The sequence below is a fragment of the Salmo trutta genome, chromosome 28 (genome assembly GCF_901001165.1).
Source record: "Salmo trutta chromosome 28, fSalTru1.1, whole genome shotgun sequence".
NCBI classification, from domain to species: domain Eukaryota; kingdom Metazoa; phylum Chordata; class Actinopteri; order Salmoniformes; family Salmonidae; genus Salmo; species Salmo trutta.
The window spans coordinates 18,045,884-18,066,080 of record NC_042984.1 but is presented as its reverse complement, the minus strand read 5'-3'; the positions used below and the strand labels follow the sequence as shown (position 1 = coordinate 18,066,080).

The 20,197-nt window shown below is 41.2% G+C and overlaps 2 protein-coding genes across 5 annotated transcripts in view; one reads left to right on the top strand and one right to left on the bottom strand.

Annotated features, from left to right (window-relative positions):
* LOC115165650 (rap guanine nucleotide exchange factor 3) overlaps nt 1-4,256 on the bottom strand; it is a 38,303-nt gene extending 34,047 nt beyond the window's left edge. For all 4 annotated transcript variants that reach the window (XM_029718906.1, XM_029718907.1, XM_029718908.1 and 1 more), the window contains exon 1: nt 3,841-4,256. In XM_029718906.1, coding sequence (XP_029574766.1) covers nt 3,841-3,924 — 84 coding nt within the window. In that variant the 5' untranslated portion in view covers nt 3,925-4,256. The remainder of the gene's footprint in view (nt 1-3,840) is intronic.
* An 11,404-nt stretch (nt 4,257-15,660) lies between these two features.
* On the top strand, nt 15,661-19,258 carry LOC115165648 (heme transporter hrg1-B-like). Its single transcript, XM_029718904.1, has 3 exons — nt 15,661-16,071; nt 16,584-16,751; nt 18,176-19,258. The coding sequence occupies exons 1-3, from the start codon at nt 15,942-15,944 to the stop codon at nt 18,310-18,312; spliced, it is 435 nt and encodes a 144-aa protein (XP_029574764.1). The 5' UTR covers nt 15,661-15,941; the 3' UTR covers nt 18,313-19,258.
* Nucleotides 19,259-20,197: the final 939 nt, after the last annotated feature.

The following is a 20,197-nucleotide window of genomic DNA, read 5'->3' as shown; positions in this document are numbered from 1 at the left end:
CTTGCCTTGAGGGCTACTCAGAAGAAAAGACAGACGACGTAACATACAGGTCCTATATTTTCACTGTGTCACAGTGTGGGATCATCAGCTTAATCGATGAGAACAATAGAAATATGGAACGTGACGAGATATTGTCATCTCTTCTCTTTTTGTGTGGGAGCTTGTGCTGTGCTTTGGTATCAAATGCAGCGAGAAGAAAATAGATTGAACATATCATTTTTCCCTCAGCTCCATTACTGCAGTCAGAACACTATATGGACTGGGAAAGATAGAGACGGATAAGAAGGTGATAGTGGGTAAACAGCTGTCTACTTCAACAGACACATTTCTGTAATCTATAAAGAATATAGACGATAAAGTATTCTTCTTCCATCCCCTTTACTTCGATATTGTTCTATTTTCTTTTCTTATTATTTTACTGGATAGTGTTTCTTCTTGTCACGTCCTGACCAGTATAAGGGGTTATTTGTTATTGTAGTTTGGTCAGGACGTGGCAGGGGTGTGTTTGTTTTGTGTTGTCGGGGTTTTTGGGTTATGTTCTATGTTTTATATTTCTATGTTCTATTTTCTATTTTTTCTATTTTTATGTCTAGTTTATTGTTTTGACCTTCAATTGGAGGCAGCTGTTCCTCGTTGCCTCTAATTGAAGGTCCTATTTAGTAGGGGTGTTTTTCATGGGGTTTTTGTGGGTAGTTGTTCCTTGTATAGCTGTAAGCCTTACAGGACTGTTTATCGTCGTTGTTTTTGTATACGTGTGTTTTGTTTTTCCTTCTTTCTGCCAAATAAAAGAAGATGAGTATACATATTCCCGCTGAGTTTTGGTCAAATCCATACAACACCCGTGACACTTCTCTTAAGTCTGGTGTACAATGCTCCTTCTCCACGCTAACTCTCCACCCTTCATTTCTGTTGACAGAGTGTGCTGGTTGTCTTCCAGCCAACCCTGTCACATGCTCCCAACCAGAGGGACTTACCCAGCTCCATTGTTAACTCCTATAAAATAGACTTACTGGAAGTCTCTCTCATGTGTGCTGTCTTGTATGCTCTGTCAATCTCAGGGCAGCAAAACCATGCCTGTAGAGGTGTCACTTCTTGGTTAATCTAGCATCACACAGACACACCTGTAGACTTTAGTGACTTTGATTATTTTCCTTCACTCACATCTTAGACAAAACTCAAGTCCTGGGAAGGCAGCAGTGGAAAATACCAGATGCCCCTGTGCCCCTTATCAAGAAGTGCCCTCCTTGCTATGTACTTCTACGAATGTGAGGCATTTTGTCCTGCTCTATATCCAGGAGTCACCACCACCACCCCAGCTGTAGTATGCAATAAGCAGGGCCATTTTCTTTAACCTTTATTTAACTAGGCAAGTCAGTTATGAACAAATTCTTATTGACAATGACAGCCTACCAGGGAACAGTGGGTTAACTGCCTTGTTCAGGGGCAGCAGGGATTCAACCCAGCAACCTTTCGGTTACTGGCCCAATGCTTTAACACTAGGCTACCTGTTGCCATTGGGGTACAGACAGGTTCTTATTAACATCTAATTATAAACAACAACTCTCTGTTTTCAAATGCTACCAGTGGTGGTATCTTACCACATGTATCACACATGTCTCAGTTAACTACAGTTAGCTGGCTCCCAGCCAGTTTAATTGGGTCCAATGTTAGTGCATGTCGCCCATGAATTCCAGACACATCATCAGAGACACACAAGGATAATGTGGAGCCACATATGCTTTAGTAATACTGTATTGGTGTTTGTCTGAACATCTACGGTAAGGTTGGACTCGAAATACTGTAAACACACCAGCAAATCAGCTCCAATTTATTTGAATTTTGGAAATCTGTTCCAAAGCCATCCCACACATAATATGTGAACATTTACAAATGTAAGCAAGGTTTGAAATGATTATGTTTCAGTCAAATATCTGTTTGGGCTTCTTTCAGGTAATTAGCAGTTTACAAATTATTTGTAATTATGTTCCGGCCCCCTGACCACCTCAAGAAAAAATTGTCCTGCGGCTGAATCTAGTTGATGATCCCTGATCCAAGGCAGGTTTTTCCAAACTTGGTATTGTATGTTTAGCTTTTAGTAGACCTCCTCACTAGCAACTTTCCTACAGCAATTGCAATGAATAATCACAGGCTTTTGAAAGCCTTGCTCTATTTATCTATTATAGGGTTGTTGTTGTAGTTGAACCTCCAGCCAGGCACTAGTGCACCGTGGCTTTAAGAACATTAAGCACATGGACTACATTAACACATGATCATTGCCATAGGGTGTCCTATGCAATTAATCAACTATAGGCTTCTTAAAGACAAACAACATCCAAATAAACAAATAAATAAACACAAAAACTCACTTTACAAGATGATATCTATAGCTGTTCCTAAACCATTATTCACTCATTCTTACTTGTGAAGTAATAATAAGTAATATCTCCATTGAAGTCCCAATAGCACCTGGAAATATGTTGTGTCTATTCTACTCCATATTGCCAAACATACAGTGTATGTATATGTGACTTTAAAAAAAGCACCTTGTTCATTTTATGTCATATTTTTCATGAATTAAGCCTTTTCGAGGTACAATAAGGTCATCACTGATTCAGTTAACCATACAGTCTTTAGACTAGTAACTCTAGATTAGTATAATCTTGCTGACCTATTCAATAAGAAAGTCAAAGTCAAATTTAGATCCTCCTTGAGGAACACTTCTGAATCTTCCTGTGGCCGAGGGAAAATATACATTCTTGTATCCCCTGTAAACTGAGTTGGAGGATTGAGGTGAACAATAAACAATGCACTATTAATAACCAGAGTTTAATCAAACTTTGGCTGTGTCTTTGTTACCTTCCTCTCCATACTCAAAACAATAGAGAAGTCTGCTGCTCAGTCTAACCATTCTCCACATGCTCACATGCAACGCAAGACGCTGCTTTTGTTTTGGGGACACATTCAGACTGTGTCACAGTGGATGTGGTGAGCCTTCTTCCCCCCTCTTCTTCCACCAACACAGTGTCTGACTCTTACTCCAGAGCCCCTCACTCTACACTCCTGCAGTGCACACCACCCACCCACACATCTCACACACACCAATAGCACAGTCACACACAATCAGATACAATCAGATAAGCTCTTATGCTGAAGAAGTGCTGCGGTGTTTTGAAGTGTGATCTATATTCCCTCCTCGTGCAGTGTTTATAGTAACAGGGATGATCAGTGAAGTGTACATTGTGTGAGAAAGGTAGAGAGACAGTGCATAGTAAGTGCAGCCACTTGCAGCCACGTCAGACTTTCTGTAGAGATTGCTTTATTCTCCACCACCTTCTTTTCACCAAGTAGGCTACTGTGGCGCAGCATTACTACCTATACCGCGAGTCTCACTCTCAAAACATATCCACATAATACGCTATATTATTTATTGAAGGCCTATAGTTTACTGTGAAAACATTGCTGCCATGGGTTGGAATATTATGAACATATTTTCAGTCATAGTCATACTTTCAAAAGACAGAAAATGTTTTATGGAGAATTATATTATGACTCATGAGCACTCACCATCCTCATCATCAATCATCAACCATCATAATCATCATTCATCATCATCATTATCATCACCATCATGCATTATCTTCATCATCATCAGATGAAGCTAAATTAAGCTCAATAATTCCACGTGGTAAAGACAAAAAATTATGATGATGAGTAGTGATGGTTATTATCATTATTAGGCTACAATATTATTAGCCTACTATCCTAACGTTACTGTCTTTTTACTACTGATGGAATGTAATTGTACATATAGAAAATAATTTATAGCCAATAATAACATACCCAGCTGATGCCTCGAATGCTCGATGTTTCCACAGAATAACGATCCGGGAAAACTCGATAATTGTAACTCCGGAACAGATGCATATTTTTTTCCAATCAAACAGAACAACTTTCCCGGTTAGTGGATCTGCGGTAATAACGCATGACGAAGACGGCACCTCCAAGCATGTCTACCCGTTACACTCAGGACCATTACAACAACATTGCATACTGACTCATTGCATGACCAATTGAATCCACACATGTTGCCCTTCTGTCACCAAAGCCACAAGTCTACATTATCTGTATCCGACCGGACTGCTGGTAAGGCTACTGTGCCAACATCAAAACTCAGCCAGGTCCCTTCCACCTCGCACGACGTTGCTGCCTCTGCTATGTTGAGAGACGACAACCCACTTTCAATCAGCCTCAACTCTCTCAGCACAGGCGCATGATTGTCACTTTCCGTGCGCACACTTGCTCTCAAATGATTCCCCGCTGCTCAATAAGGCATTATCATTAAAGTAATAAAAAATCGTCTGCCTCTTCAGAATGATATGATTCTCTCTTCACTGCAGCAAATTGCCTTTTTTTCACAACATTGCAGTTGCGATGGCATTTTGGGAGTCATTCCAATAGCTGATCTAAACTTTTTGTATAGCCTGCTTCTGTATGGGTCTCCAATATATTGTTTTGCTATTAGGTCAGGCCTATCTGATTCCAAAACACACCACTATGTCGAGCCTGAGCCCAGGCCTGCAGCTACAGCACAGTTTTACCTGCCAGATGAGATGGATTTAAGGAGAAGTAGGGGGCCTATATCAAATAAAAGTGTTCATAATGTTCCAGAACAGCTTCAATGCACCTTGGCATGTGACACCATTCTACCACAAGAAATTCCATCATTTGTTTTTTTGTTGATGGTGGTGGAAAATGCTGTCTCAGATGCCGCTCCAAAACCTCCCATAAGTGTTCATTTGGGTTGAGATCTGGTGACTGAGATGGCCAAGGCATATGGTTTATATCATTTTCATGCTCATCAAACCATTCAGTGAGCATACATGCCCTGTGGAGAGGGGCATTGTCATCCTATGGGGGCATAGCCATGGTAGCCAAAATAATGGCCTTTCCAGCATCTTTATACATGACCCTTAGCATGATGGGATGTTAATTGCTTAATTAACTCAGGAACCACACCTGTATTATTTTGTCAGTTACCTTCCACTGGGCACACACTGGTTGAATCAACATTGATTCCACGTAATTTCAACGAAACTACTTTGAACCAACGTGGAATAGAACTTGAATTGACATATGTGCCCAGTGGGCTTTAGCTCCCCCTGATATATAGGTGATTTTTGACATGGGCAGAATTAAGTCTCTCTCTCTCTCTCTCTCTCTCTCTCTCTCTCTCTCTCTCTCTCTCTCTCTCTCTCTCTCTCTCTCTCTCTCTCTCTCTCTCTCTCTCTGTATGTTCATGCGTGTGGATTGGGGTGTGTGGACACTTGTCAGGGTGACCCCAGTTGTTTAGCAAACCGTGCAGTAGGCTACAGACTCATGGACACAGACAGATAAACTGCCCCAGGGACAGATAGATAACAACAACAGCAACAACAGGGTAGACATGAGAAGGCTAAAGGACCATATATAAAGATGGTCTTTCTCAACTTCTCTCCCTACACATCCTACATAGAACAACTCTGCCATGAAGTCTTATGTTATGAACTACCTCACAGTTTCTTATCATTACATCATGTGTGCCACAGACATTTCATTGAACCCAGAGCATAACACACCTGTAGAACGACAATTACCGGTGCTTCCTAAGTGTGTAATATTATTCAAATGATGCGTTCTATCATACAGGATCTGTTAACTATTGATTTCAGTGTAAGTCCTTCTCTTTGTGAGGGTTATGCTTGATTTAGACTGGAAATAGTTCAATTAGAAAAGTGCCAAATTATGCTGTGGTGAATTTAACACGCCAACAATTCAGATAACACCATTCTGCTTTTAAAGATGCTCATTGGGACTTTAAGATATTCGTTTTGTTGTGGGGAATTTGGTGTTTGTGTTATGAAGAGGGAGAACTCTTGGTTGTCTCAGTGACCTGATGTATAAACATTATAAACTTACTTCCCCCTCTGTTGTTATCCGTCTGGACGGCAACAGGATAGATTTGAAGAAGGTATCCATGGAGAACATGGCTGAAGCCGTCACTAGGTAAAATAAGGGAGAGGAAAGACAATTTAATTTAGTTTCCTCTAGCAATGTTCTATCTTGGCAACATCCTTCAGAGTTCACCTGGAGGGCAGAGTTAGGAGATGTAAACCAGTAGAATGTCCGGCTGGACAGACCTTGTCCAAAATGGCACCCTATTTTCTAGTTTATAGTGCACTACTTTTGACACTAGTAGTGCACTATATAGGCAATAGGATGCCATAGGGGACACACACTAGGTCTCTCCCAGTCATTGTTCCAGCAGGGAGCAGCCCTTCCTGTGGCTGACCTTACTGAGGGTGTCACAGCCCACTCTCTGTTATTTATCTCGACCCAGACACCAATTGTTTTTCTTCAAAGTATTTTGCAGTTTTGGATATCACCCTTCCTCACTCTATCACTGCCTCTAGAGACAGTAGGTGAGCAAGTTAAGGGTGTTCACAAAACAGGTTGCCTAGTGGTTAGGCGGTAACCGAAACAGGTTGCAGTAACCGAAATGCAGTAACCAAAATGTCGCTGATTCAAATCCCAGAGCCGACTAGGTAAACAATCTGTCGATGTGCCTTCGAGCAAGGCACTTAACCTTAATTGCTCCTGTGAGTCGCTCTGGATAAGAGTGTCTACTAAATGACTCAAATGTAAAATGTACAACAAACATCTAACCCAAAAATAGCACCCATTAAACACTTACAGCCTATGTGAAATGTCTCTTCCCTTCAAAGCAAGCCAAAAAACCTCTCCCTGTACTTCTGAGGAAAACAATCCACCTGAAAAGCAGGCAACAACAATCTCTTACCAAATATGACTTCCTGAGGACTGCAAAGGATGTTTTGCCTATCTGCGATCCTGCTTAGACAAGACCAAAAATCCACAAACAAACTAATAAACAAAAATGTACAGTCTGCAGTGAGGACACACAGACAACACGGTAAGGAAGGCTGAGTGAGCTTCAGAGGCTCTAGTGTTTGTCTCTCTCTCGCTCTCTCTTTCTCTCGCTCTATCTCCTGAATGCCTTCCAGGGACTCCACGATGCTAGTTCAAGAATCCTCACAGTGAAGAAGGAATCCAGTTTTCATTCTTATGACCTCCTCAGGGAATGTCAACACGTCTGTTTGTTCGATAAGGAATAACACATGCTGTAGCTAGCTGCTAGGCTCCATCAGATAGCATCTCACAGAGCAACTTCCATTGTCTAACTGCACGGCAGAGTGTCATGAGGGCTGCAAATGTTTATGTTTTATTTCAATTCTGTAGTTTAATGGCTTGGTTGAATGGGTTAGTCTCACTGAAAAGGCTTATATTAATACATATATGTTGAGGAAAACTATATCCGGTTTATATAATGACCAACAAATATTTTCTAATCATACTTTTGTTAGGACTGAGAGAATTAAAATAATGAAATCCTTTCACACCTATGATTGCTTTATCAGGAAACAAATTGGAACACAAGCCAGTAAACACTGTGTTGAGCTCAGGAACAGCTGGGCCTAGGGCTAAGGCGGTGGTAACTACAATAGATTCAGCTGTGGGACAATTTTTGTCAGAGCAGATAGTCTGGGGGCCAGAACATAATTCTAATATCTGTTACACTGCAAATTGACCACAACTAAGCCTAAAAAGAGATTATATTTTAAAATAAGAATCATTTCATACCTTGAATTACATTGAGACACAATCACATATGTTTCTTGGGAACAGATGTCCTAAATTAAACTCCTTTTTAGCTGAATTCCTGGTGATTTTACAGTCCAATTTGTTTTGACAAAAAGCTTTGGGGGGCCAAAAAAGATTACTCCGAGCCTCTCTTGCATTTTGGGAATTGAATGCTGCCACCTAGTGAATGCATCCTCACACTACAGTCTTAGTCACTGTTCTCAAGTCATCTACAATTGAGTGGACCTGTGGACTAACAGTGAGTCATTTTGACATATCAATTCCATTGAGTTTGAAGAGAAATGATCCCCCTCCCCCTCATTTTTGATTTCATCTATGCATTAATTACATATTATATTTCTGTCAGTAATCTGGGAATATTGAACATGTTTGCTTGTTTAAGTGACACAGATTTACAGTTTGGATAAACAAGAAAAGGGGAGTCTCAATTTTTTTTCCCACGAGAAGCTTGTCATCATCTCATCAGTGTAAGTGTTTGTGTCTGTCTCTATGACTGTGTGTGTGTTTTACTCATACAGGAGGTCCTCTGGGAAAGGGAGTGGGATTTCCTGCATCACATCTACGCCCATTTGGAATGTGCTCTTAGCCAGCTGTCTTTGCTGTGGCTCTTTGTTACAACTGCCTGTAAAATGCACACACACACACACACACACACACACACACACACACACACACACACACACACACACACACACACACACACACACACACACACACACACACACACACACACACACACACACACACACACACACACACTACAGGACGGGGCAAGCACCTCATGGGACTCCCTTTTTCCATGTTCCTGGAAGCATACCTACAATACTTTACAATATGCACTATCCTCTTGCTGTACTTGGGCTTTTGTGATTCTTATGTAGTACATTTTCACAACTCAGAACAGATCATCAAAAAGGCAGTTTAAAAACTCTAAGCACATTTTCAATTGATTAAGTACAAAACACAAAATCATACAGTCACTTTTTTACCAAACTTAATCAGTGTTTCATCTAGAAATACATGGTTCACATTGCAGTACATGTTAATATAAAGTAATTGCCTTTCACAATGCAATGCTCACATTAGTTTTGATGTGATTCTCTTCTCTTTTGATAAAATACATTTACTATAATATATGATATTTACGTAGCAGACACTTTTATCCAAAGTGACAGCAGTCCACACATTTTGGTATGTGGCCCCAGTGAGAATTGAACAGTGGTGTCACGCCCTGACCAGTGAAAAGGGTCATTTGCCATAGTAGAATGGTCAGGGCATGGCAGGGGGGTTGTTTTGTGTGTTTTGGGTTTTTTCGGTTCTAGGGGAATTGGTTCTAGTTTTCTATTTCTATGTTTCGTTTTCCATGTTTGGCCGAGTATGGTTTCCAATCAGAGGCAGGTGTCTTTCGTTGTCTCTGATTGGAAGCCATACTTAGGCAGCCTGTTTTCCTTTGGGTTTTGTGGGTGGTTATTTTCCGTTTAGTTATTGTACTTGACAGAACTGTTGGTCATTTTTGTTATTTTGTAAGTGTTACTCATTAAAGCATTTGGAATGAGCACTATCTACGCTGCGCCTTGGTCTCTTCACTACGATGCCTGTGACAAGTGGTGCAAAGTACTTAAGTAAAAATAGTTGAAAGTACTAGTTCAGTAGTTTTTTGGGGGGGTATTTGTACTTTACTTTACTACTTCTATTTTTGGCAACTTTTACTTTTGTCCACTACATTCCTAAAGAAAATAATGTACTTTTTACTCCATACATTTTCCCTGACACCCAAAAGTACTAGTTACATTTTGACCACCCTCCTTCAGGCCATGAATGAGGCATGCAATGGTTTCAACCCAGACTTACTGTATGTCAGGCTTGGATTTTCCATGCCGAAAGGTTTTTCCCTAGGTGCATGAACAATGAGGATATTTACTGCAATTTTGATAAGAACCTATTACCAAATGATCAAGACAAGCTTGATGCAAACTTGTGCCTGCTAATCATTATGTTTCTTTAATTTCTTTAATTTGATTACATTGTGAAAAATGTCTTCAATGATCACACCTTTGATCATACATGGGATGGAAATGATGGAAATGTGATGTTCAGTCAATTTGAATGGGTACTGTAAGTAAGTGTATTGCCTAATGTGAACACTACTTTCAAAGGGCGATTTTGAAATGTACTGTATCTTAAATGTTTTTGCTATTGGATTAACTAAATTGAGAAGATATCAGTATGTTGTGTTTTGGTGATTAAACCAATATACTCATTATATTTCACAGTAAACTTGTATTTTGGATCAATGGTTGTGTGGTGAAAGATGTATACAAACAAAATGAATGCACAATGGAAGGTTTTGAATGTAAGACATGCTGCGTTACAAGTGTTACCAATGTGGAGCACATTTTACTTCTGTCCTGAAAGTCTGTACAGTACAGTACATACACTCTTAGAAAAAAGGAGTTCCAAAATTGTTCTGTGGCTGTCCCCATGGGAGAACCCTTTTTGGTTCCTGGTAGAACCCCTTTTGGTTCCAGTTAGAACTTTTTGGGGTTCCATGTAGAACCCTCTGATGAAAGGGGTCCACATGGAACCCAAAAGGGTTCTACCTGGAACCAAAATGGGTTGTTCAAAGGTTTCTCCTATGGGGACAGCCAAAGAAACCTTTTGGTTCTAGATAGCACCTTTTTTTCCTAAGAGTGTACCCATGAACTTTTCCCATCCTCCCTCTCGCCTTTTCCTCCCTGTCTCCCTTGGGCCTGGCCAGTTAGCAAGTAGAGAGAGGATGTCAGAGTATTTATTCATCTGACCCTATGTTCATAGAAGAAGGGAGGACTGCTTATGCTGACAGACAAGCAGACAAGTAGACTCCCTCTCTTTATACCTCACTGAAATGCTTATTCCTGTTGTCCAACAGCACATTCAAAAACACAACTGATAATGTTAGAAAGTCCTGTGCCTGAAAGGCAACACGTGGGGAGCTGAGGCAATCTGCTCCTGATAATCCAAACCAACTTGGTTTGGTATCACATGCATTTACAAATTCCTTCTTACCTGTATTTTGAATGCACCCCCTCAGAAAAGTAACAAACTAACTTTATACTAAATTATTGCCACAATGAGTAAAAAATATTGCTTATTTTTCCTGAAGCTCATCAATTATATTTCTGTAATTTTGCACAGTCTGTCTGTCTATACATGTGTGATAACAAGCTAAAATCTTCATACCTGAAACCTCCTCTGCCATGTTTCAGCCTCCGTGTTCTGTTCTGAGAGCACAAAGCTGTCTTCCTCTTTCACGCTCCTCTCCTTTTGATATGCCAATTGATGGTACCTCACAGTTACGCTTTGTGAGCTTTGTGAGCTTTGTGTGTGTGTGTGTGTGTGTGTGTGTGTGTGTGTGTGTGTGTGTCAGCTTCCTATGGCTGTCTGATTGGATATGACTAGTGTGCCCATAGGAGCTTGGGATGGCAGCATGGTGGAAGTGGAGAGGGGGAGGTAGTCACTGTGGGAGTTGTCCTAAAATGGCCTCCTACTCTGCTACACCGTCACAGTATTACAGTAGTACTCACCTGTACATGATGTGATGCAGACCATGATGGTGAGTGAGAGAGGGAAGTGAGGGCGTGAAACATCTGTGTATCATTGTCTCTGTGGAGCCTGGATGAATGCATCCAAAAATCTGTTACACATATTGAATGCTAACTCATTGTTAAAGCAGAGCAAGGATCTGGTTTACCTTTGTGAAAGACAGTCGAGTCCACACTATGATAACCACACCGGAAAGTTAAGCTGTCTGTCTATATCCTATTATTAATAAATGAATAATAATTTGTTGTGCTGTAGAATTAAGATACCTTTAGATATAGTACCTTTGTGCCAGCAGCCTACCACCCTCTATCACACTAGTGGCTTTCCTCTGAAACTAAGCAGGATTGGTCCTGGATGGGAGATCAGATGCTGCTGGAAGTGGTGTTAGAGGGCCAGTAGGAGGCACTCTTTTCTCTGGTCAAAAAAAAGATCCCAATGTCCCAGGGCAGTGATGGGGGACATTGCCATTTGTAGGGAGCTGTCTTTAGGATAGGACGTTAAACGAGTGTCCTGACTCTCTGTGGTCACCAAAGATCCAACAGCACTATCATAAGAGTAGGGGTGTTAACCCTGGTGTCCTGACTCTCTGTGGTCACCAAAGATCCAACAGCACTATCATAAGAGTAGGGGTGTTAACCCTGGTGTCCTGACTCTCTGTGGTCACCAAAGATCCAACAGCACTATCATAAGAGTAGGGGTGTTAACCCTGGTGTCCTGACTCTCTGTGGTCTGAAGGTAGGTCTTGTTTGAAGGTAGGTCTTGAAATACATCCACAGGTACACCCCCAATTGACTCAAATGATGTCAATTAGACTATCAAAAGCTTCTAAAGCCATGACATCATTTTCTGGAATTTTCCAAGCTGTTTAAAGGCACAGTCAACTTAGTGTATGTAAACTTCTGACCCACTGGAATTGTGATACAGTGAATTATAAGTGAAATAATCTGTCTGTAAACATTTGTTGGAAAAATTACTTGTGTCATGCACAAAGTAGATGTCCTAACTGACTTTCCAAAACTATAGTTTGTTAAGAAGAAATTTGTGGAGTGGTTGAAAAACAAGTTTTAATGACTCTAACCTAAGTTTATGTAAACATCCGACTTCAACTGAATGTAGACACCCCTTCAAGTTAGTGGAATCACACATTTCAGCCACACCTGTTGCTGACAGGTGTATAAAATCAAGCACACAGACATTCAATCTCCATACACAAACTTTGGCAGTAGAAAGGCCTTACTGAAGAGCTCAGTGACTTTCAATGTGGCACCGTCATAGGATGCTACCTTTCCAACAAGTCAGTTAGTCAAATTTCTGCCCTGTTATAGCTGCTGTTATTGTGAAGTGGAAACGTCTATGAGCAACAACGGCTCAGCCGCTAAGTGGTAGGCCACACAAGCTCACAGAAAGGAACCACTGAGTGCTGAAGCGCATAACGTCTGCCTTCGGTTGCAGCACTCACTACCGCGTTCCAAACCGCGTTCCAAACTGCCTCTGGAAGCAACGCAGCACAATAAATGTTTGTCAGAAGCTTCTTGAAATGGGTTTCCATGGCCGAGCAGCTGCACACAAGCCTAAGATCACCATATGCAATGCCATGCGTCGCCTGGAGTGGTGTAAAGCTTGCCGCCATTTGACTCTGGAACAGTGGAAACGCGTTCTCTGGAGTGATGAATTACACTTCACCATCTAGCAGTCCGATGGACGAATCTGGGTTTGGTGGATGCCAGGAGAACGCTACCTGCCCCAATCCATAGTGCACACTGCAACGTTTGGTAAAGGAGGAATAATGGACTGGGGCTGTTTTTCATGGATCGGGCTCGGCCCCTTAATTCCAATGAAGGGAAATATTTATGCTACAGCAGACAATGACATTCTAGATGATTCTGTGCTTCCACCTTTGTGGCCATTGTTCTGGGAAGGCCCTTTGCTGTTTCAGAATGACAATGCCCCTGTGCACAAAGTGAGGTCCATACAGAAATTATTTGTCGAGACTGGTGTGGAAGAACTTGACTGGCCTGCACAGAGCACTGACCTCAATCCCATCGAACACCTTTGGGATGAATTGGAATGCCGACTGCGAGCCAGGCCTAATCGCTCCCAAGATCAGTGCCCAACCTCACTAATGCTCTTGTGGCTGAATGGAAGCAAGTCCCCACAGCAATGTTCCAACATCTAGTTAGTGGAAAGCCTTCCCAGAAGAGCGGAGACTGTTATAGCAGTAAATGGGGCACCAACTCTATGTTAATGCCCATGATTTTGTACTAAGATGTTTGACGAGCAGGTGTCCACATACTGGTACTGTCTACATACACCTACTCATTCAAGGGTTTTTCTTTATTTTTACTGTTTTTACTATCTACATTGTAAAATAATAGCGAAGACATCAAAACTATGAAAGAACGCATATGGAATCATGCAGTAACCAAAAAAGGATTAAACAAATCATATTATATTTTATATTTGACATTCTTCAAAGTAGCCACCCTCTGCCTTGATGAAAGCTTTGCACATTCTTGGCATTCTCTCAACCAGCTTCCTGGAATGCATTTCAATTAACAGGTGTGCCTTCTTAAAAGTTAATTTGTAGAATTGATTTCCTTCTTAATGCATTTGAGCCAATCAGTTGTGTTGTGACAAGGTAGGGGTAAAAGACCAAGTAAATATTTTGGCAAGAACAGCTCAAATAAGCAAAGCGAAACGACAGTCCATCATTACTTTAAGACATGAAGGTCAGTCAATCCTGAACATTTCAAGTGCAGTCGCAAAAACCATCAAACTCTATGATGAAACTGGCTCTCATGAGGATCGCCATAGGAAAGGAAGACCCAGTGTTATCTCTGCTGCAGAGGATAAGTTCATTAGAGTTACGAGCCTCAGAAATGCAACCCAAAAAATTGCTTCACAGAGTTCAAGTAACAGACACATCTCAACATCAACTGCTCAGAAAGGAGACTGTGTGAATCAGGCCTTCATGGTCGAATTGCTGCAAAGAGACCACTACTAAAGGACACCAATAAGAAGAAGAGACTTGTTTGTGCCAAGAAACCCAGGCAATGGACATTAGACCGGTGGAATTCTGTCCTATTGTCTGATGAGTCCAAATGTGAGATTTTTGGTTCCAACCGGATGATCTCTGCATGTGTCGTTACCACCGTGAAGCATGGAGGAGGAGGTGTGACGGTGTGGGGGTGCTTTGCTGGTGACACTGTCTGTGATTTATTTACAATTGAAGACACACTTAACCAGCATGGCTACCACAACATTCTGCAGTGATACGCCATCCCATCTGGTTTGTTCTTAGTGGGACAAATGTATTTAGAATTCAAGGCACACTTAACCAGCATGGCTACCACAGCATTCGGCAGCGATACGCCATCCCATCTGGTTAGCGCTTAGTGGGACTAATTTATTTAGAATTCAAGGCACACTTAACCAGCATGGCTACCACAGCATTCTGCAGCGATACACCATCCCATCTGGTTTGCCATTAGTGGGACTATCACTTGTTTTTCAACAGGACAATGACCCAACACACCTTTAGGCTGTGTAAGGTCTATTTGACCAAGCAGAGTGGAGAGCTGCATCAGATGACCTTGCCTCCACAATCCCCTGACCTCAACCCAATTGAGATGGTTTGGAATGAGTAGGACCGCAGAGTGAAGGAAAAGCAGCCAACAAGCGCTCAGCATATGTGGGAAGTCCTTCAAGACTGTTGGAAAAGCATTCCAGGTGAAGCTGGATGAGAGAATAACAAGAGTGTGCAAAGCTGTCAATAAGGCGGCAGGTAGCTTAGTGGTTAGAGTGCTGGGCCAGTAATCGAACGGTTGCTGGATCGAATCCCCAACTAGAAAATGGTCCAGCTCATCTGGCACAGTTGCCAGATGGCCAATCTGCCCATGACTGTAACTACATACATTATCCCACTGCTTCAACAGCAAGTCACTAGCCTAGTATTAACAGTTTATCTCTGGGCTGCAGGAGACGCTGTAGGTCTGTCATGTGGGGTTTTCCTCAGCGCAAAGATCTTCAAATTGCTTGCTAGATAGTTCACTTCTTATATTTATCCATTTATTTACTTCGCTTGTAGATATATCAGTGACACAAACTTTGTCTCATTACATTACATGATGGATGTTTCCCAATATCCAGGCATACAAGAAGCATTTAATTCCTTCGCTTGTAGATACTTCAGTGACATAAACTTTGGCTCATTAACATTACATGATGGATGTTTCCCAATATCCAGGCATACAAGACAGCTTGCTTGAGAAAGCGCAGGATGCTAAAATAAATTTGACTCGCCTCTTGGCTGAAGACGGAAAAACTGTAGCGTTGGTTCTTGAACATAAAACACAATCTTGATCATGCTTGGGCGGGTGGGATAAACAGTTATTTTGTTGGCACTGTAGGCTGCTTTTTTTGTTGTTGATCGGTTGTTGGTGTTTGACACAATTGTAGGGAGTATTGTGTTCCTTCGATAATCAATTCGTTTGTATCGATCAGCGATGGTTCATCTGGAGTTGTTGAAGTCATCGGTCGATCTGTAAACTATAAACTCTCAGGCAAACACGTTACATGTTATGCCTTTTTATTGACCGTCTACAGAAGTTTTTCAACCTAGAGCTATTGTCATATCCGTGTTAATGGGGAAAAGTAGAACATACGTAAGCATAGGATATGCTACCTTTGGTATGCTGGTTGGATTTTCAGCTTTTTTGGTCTGGAACATAGGATACAAACAGCCATGGACAGCAGCAATGGGCGGATTGTCAGGTACAGTAGCGGCATAACACCAGCACAACAACATGTAAGAAGACGGACTTGTAGGCCTCGGCTTAGTTAAAATTGAATTTCACCACAATGTTGAATAGTATTGTCAATGTCCTCCACCACTATGTCAGTGCATATAAATCACTCAGCCTGTACTGATGATTGGCATGAGCCTGTTTGATATTTCTCACGGTTTCAGTAAAATGTTGTTTTTGTGTAATACTTTACTGTAGTAAAATCATTTGCTCAAAGATCTGCCCTGATGAACTAATACTTACGTACAACTTTTGAACTAGTGTGTGGAAGAAGTATGAATTGAATAGGCTAACTGTTTGCATCACAACCTTTATTAGAGCAAGGACCCCTCACATCTGGTTCACCAATGGCTTTTCTGTGATGGAGCACTAACATAGCACACTGTGACTATGTCCTAGTTCAGTCATGATGAGGTCTTACAGTATGCCTGCCTTTCTGGAGAGTACGATGATGTATTCCACGTTTCTTTCCCCCAACAGGAGTGCTGGCGCTCTGGGCTCTTGTCACCCACGTCATGTACTTGCAGGACTACTGGCGCACATGGCTGAAGGGACTCAAGTTCTTCATCTTCGTTGGGGGTCTCTTCTCCATCCTGGCTGTGGTGGCCTTCACTACCTTCCTCACCCTCGCCATCACACAGAAGCAATGTGAGTCTTTCTCTATTTGGCTCATACTCTCTTATAGCCCTAACTGGATCATGTCACACAATTTAAATGCGAAAGCTTTATTATATATTTATTATTTACCTTAATGTAGTGTTACCCAGTGAATGAACTTTTTGGAATATTTTGTCACTGAAGTTTGATAATTTGTTCTGATGCAGAGCAGTTCATATATGTTGTTTATAATAGTAATCCAATCATTTACTACCTGCATCCTGATAATGTCTGACCCTGGCAGTGACCCCGCTCTCTGAGGGTGTATCAAGGGGAGTTGGGATATGCAAAAAACACATTTCCAATTCTCACATGTCTATAATACACACTTGTACATGTGTGAAACAGGACAAATATAAGCACCGACCAAATTATGATTATTATTATTATAATTTAATACCTGCATCCTGAATATACAATACCAGTCAAAAGTATGGGCATCTACTCATTCAAAGGTTTTTCTTTATCTTTTACCATTTTCTACATTGTAGAATAATAGTGAAGACATCAACGCTTTGAAATAACACAAATGGAATCATGTTGTATCCAAAAAAGTGTTAAACAAATCAAAATATATTTTATATTTGAGATTCTTCAAAGTAGCCACCCTTTGCCTTGATGACAGCTTTGCACACTATTGGCATTCTCTCAACCTGCTTCACCTGGAATGCTTTTCCAACAGTCTTGAAGGAGTTCCCACATATGGCTAGCACTTCTTGGCTGCTTTTCCTTCACTATGGTCCAACTCATCCCAAACCATCTCAATTGGGTTGAGGTTGGGTGATTGGAGGCCAGCTCATCTGATGCAGCACTCCATCACTCTCCTTCTTGGTCATATAGCCCTTACACAGCCTGGAGGTGTGTTGGGTCATTGTCCTGTTGAAAAACAAAAATGATATTCCCACTAAGCGCAAACCAGATGGGATGGCATATTGCTGCAGAATGCTGTGGTAGCCATGCTGGTTAAGTGTGCCTTTGATATCTAAATAAATCACAGACAGTATCACCAGCAAAGCACCATCACACCTCCTCGTCCAGGCGTCACGGTGGGAACCACACATGCAGAGATGATCTGTTCACCTACTCTGCGTCTCACAAAGACACGGCGGTTGGAACCAAAAATCTCAAATTTGGACTCATCAGACCAAAAGACCGATTTAACACCTGTTAATTGAAATGCATTCCAGGTGACTACCTCATTAAGGTGGTTGAGAGAATGCCAAGAGTGCAAAGCTGAATGAGTAGGTGTGTACAAACTTTTGACTGGTACTGTAAATGACTACAGTCTTGAGTCTCTCTTCCTCATTTAGATTCATTATTTGCATGCCGGTGCTCTATTCTCAATGTGTGTATGGTTAGGAGAATTTGTCCTGTGTAGAGAAATGTTTTGACAGGTTTTCTCTCCTGTCCTGTAGCTCCGACTGACCCGGGGAGCCTGTACCTGTCATGTGTTTGGAGCTTCCTGACTCTCAAATGGGCATTCCTCTTGGCCCTGTACTCACACAGATACCGCCAGGAGTTTGCTGACATCGGCATCCTCAGTGACTTCTGATTATACCCTCCATGTTACCCTTCATACACTTGGTAGAAGATTTTGGGAAAAGGGTTTTGGGAACCAACCGGTGGCAGAAGAGTTGGTGAAAAATAGTTTTTGACAAAGGAGAGCACTGAGAAGCTAGAGTTGCTGGATAAGACTTCTTCTGACTTTTATTCATTATAGTTACACACTCCGGAAAAGCTTTAATTTGTCCTCAAACCCGCGCTACTACACATACAGTAACAGCTCAGCCATTTTATTGGAGTGAGTAGCCATAGTCACTTGGGAAAACTCCTTTTGAGGGGAACTAGGCTACTGCTTATCTGTAATGGTAGACAGCAGAGGCTTGTGATTTCTAAGTAAAGATTTACTCAAGCCTATTTTTACAGTGGCTTAATTAGTTGATCATGACTGTAACATCTTGTCTGTGGAAGGTCTCTGAGGGTTTGGGTTGAAGCTGTCCAAAAGGCCACAATTTGTAAGTACTGTATTTTAAGCTCCAGATTGAAATGTATTGATGCAATGTCACATCTAATGAGTAAGTGTCCAAATACGCCTAGAAAAAAATGCTGTGTCACTGTTGTTTATGTGATTTCTCTACTGTTTCTCCTTTCGCCACTTGGGGGTGCAGGATTATTTGCCCAGTCATTGCTATCTCTGTCTGGATAATGGATTGTCATATTCTTTTGATTATGTGTTATTCTCTTTTAGGAAACAACACACCAATACATGTTTGATGCACTTTACATTATGTTATTGATTCAATTCCGCTGCCATCTGGTTTTAAAGATCACTTTTAATATAGGCTGAGGATGGATATGATGCAAACTAATACACTGGTGTATGGAACTCCTGATGATCTGACGGGGCTTCCTTTTCTCTACGTTTCTATCTCCATATGTTGTCTTATATTCACGTTGCTTTGTATTATCATATAAAAGAACTAATGTTTTTACCAGTATGCTACAGAGTTACTTTGACTATGTATAACGCATTCATTACACATCTATAATCACTTCATGAACGTGTTATAACAGGTCCCAACTGCATTTTTAAAGGTTTATGAAATGTATTCATAGCAGATCTGTAGCACATTCATGTCATTCTATGCAAGAGCTCCTATTTACCTTTAATAGATGCATCATTACAAATACAGTGTAGTGTCATCATTACGCTGTTCTCAAAAGTGAGCTTCTCCCATACCAGTGTTAGTGAATATGCCAATGGACCAAACTATGTTTTGAAAATCATGTTGATTCATAGCCCAACAGACCTATAATGTTGGTGTTAGATCAGTGGCAAACTGTACATTAAATTACCATAAAGTGCTTACTATAAATGCTTTATGAATGGGAAAATAGAAATGACTTCGTATTGACTGCATATAATTCATATATAGACCCTTTGTGTGTGTTATAGACCGGTATGACCAACTTAACTGTGATTTGGAGAAGGGCTGTTAATGAGTTACAAAAGATTTGATCCGTGAAGTTTACCCTGAAGATTGAACCCTGTGGGGATCTTGGTGCAACACTGACCTCCGTGAGAATAAGAAGGTCACTGGCAGATGGGGGAAATGGGGCTGGTAAAAGCTATATATCAGTATAATTTTCCTAATGTGGTTTGGCCTTTTGGCGTATTCACTAACACTGGTATGGCAGTGAGAATAGAAAGGTTCAGAACTTTTGTGAAACATCACAGAACAGTTGGCAAATAGAAGTCAAAACTTGGTGTTCAGAGAAAGATGGGACTGGTTGAGTGGAGGTGAATGACGGGACTAAAAACAAACAAAAGATAACTATTGTAAACTGTACTGTGTCTGTAAAATGTATATAGTATGTATAAGCTGGAAATACAAGCCTAACAGTTGTCCATTTGTTTACTCCAATAAGGGGAGGGA

Coding starts and splice junctions, on each gene's coding strand:
- LOC115165648 (XM_029718904.1), top strand. CDS start 15,942: ATGGGGAAAAGTAGAACATACGTAAGCATAGGATATGCTACCTTTGGT. Junction 16,072..16,583: donor AGCAATGGGCGGATTGTCAG/GTACAGTAGCGG, acceptor TTCCCCCAACAG/GAGTGCTGGCGCTCTGGGCT. Junction 16,752..18,175: donor CGCCATCACACAGAAGCAAT/GTGAGTCTTTCT, acceptor CCTGTCCTGTAG/CTCCGACTGACCCGGGGAGC.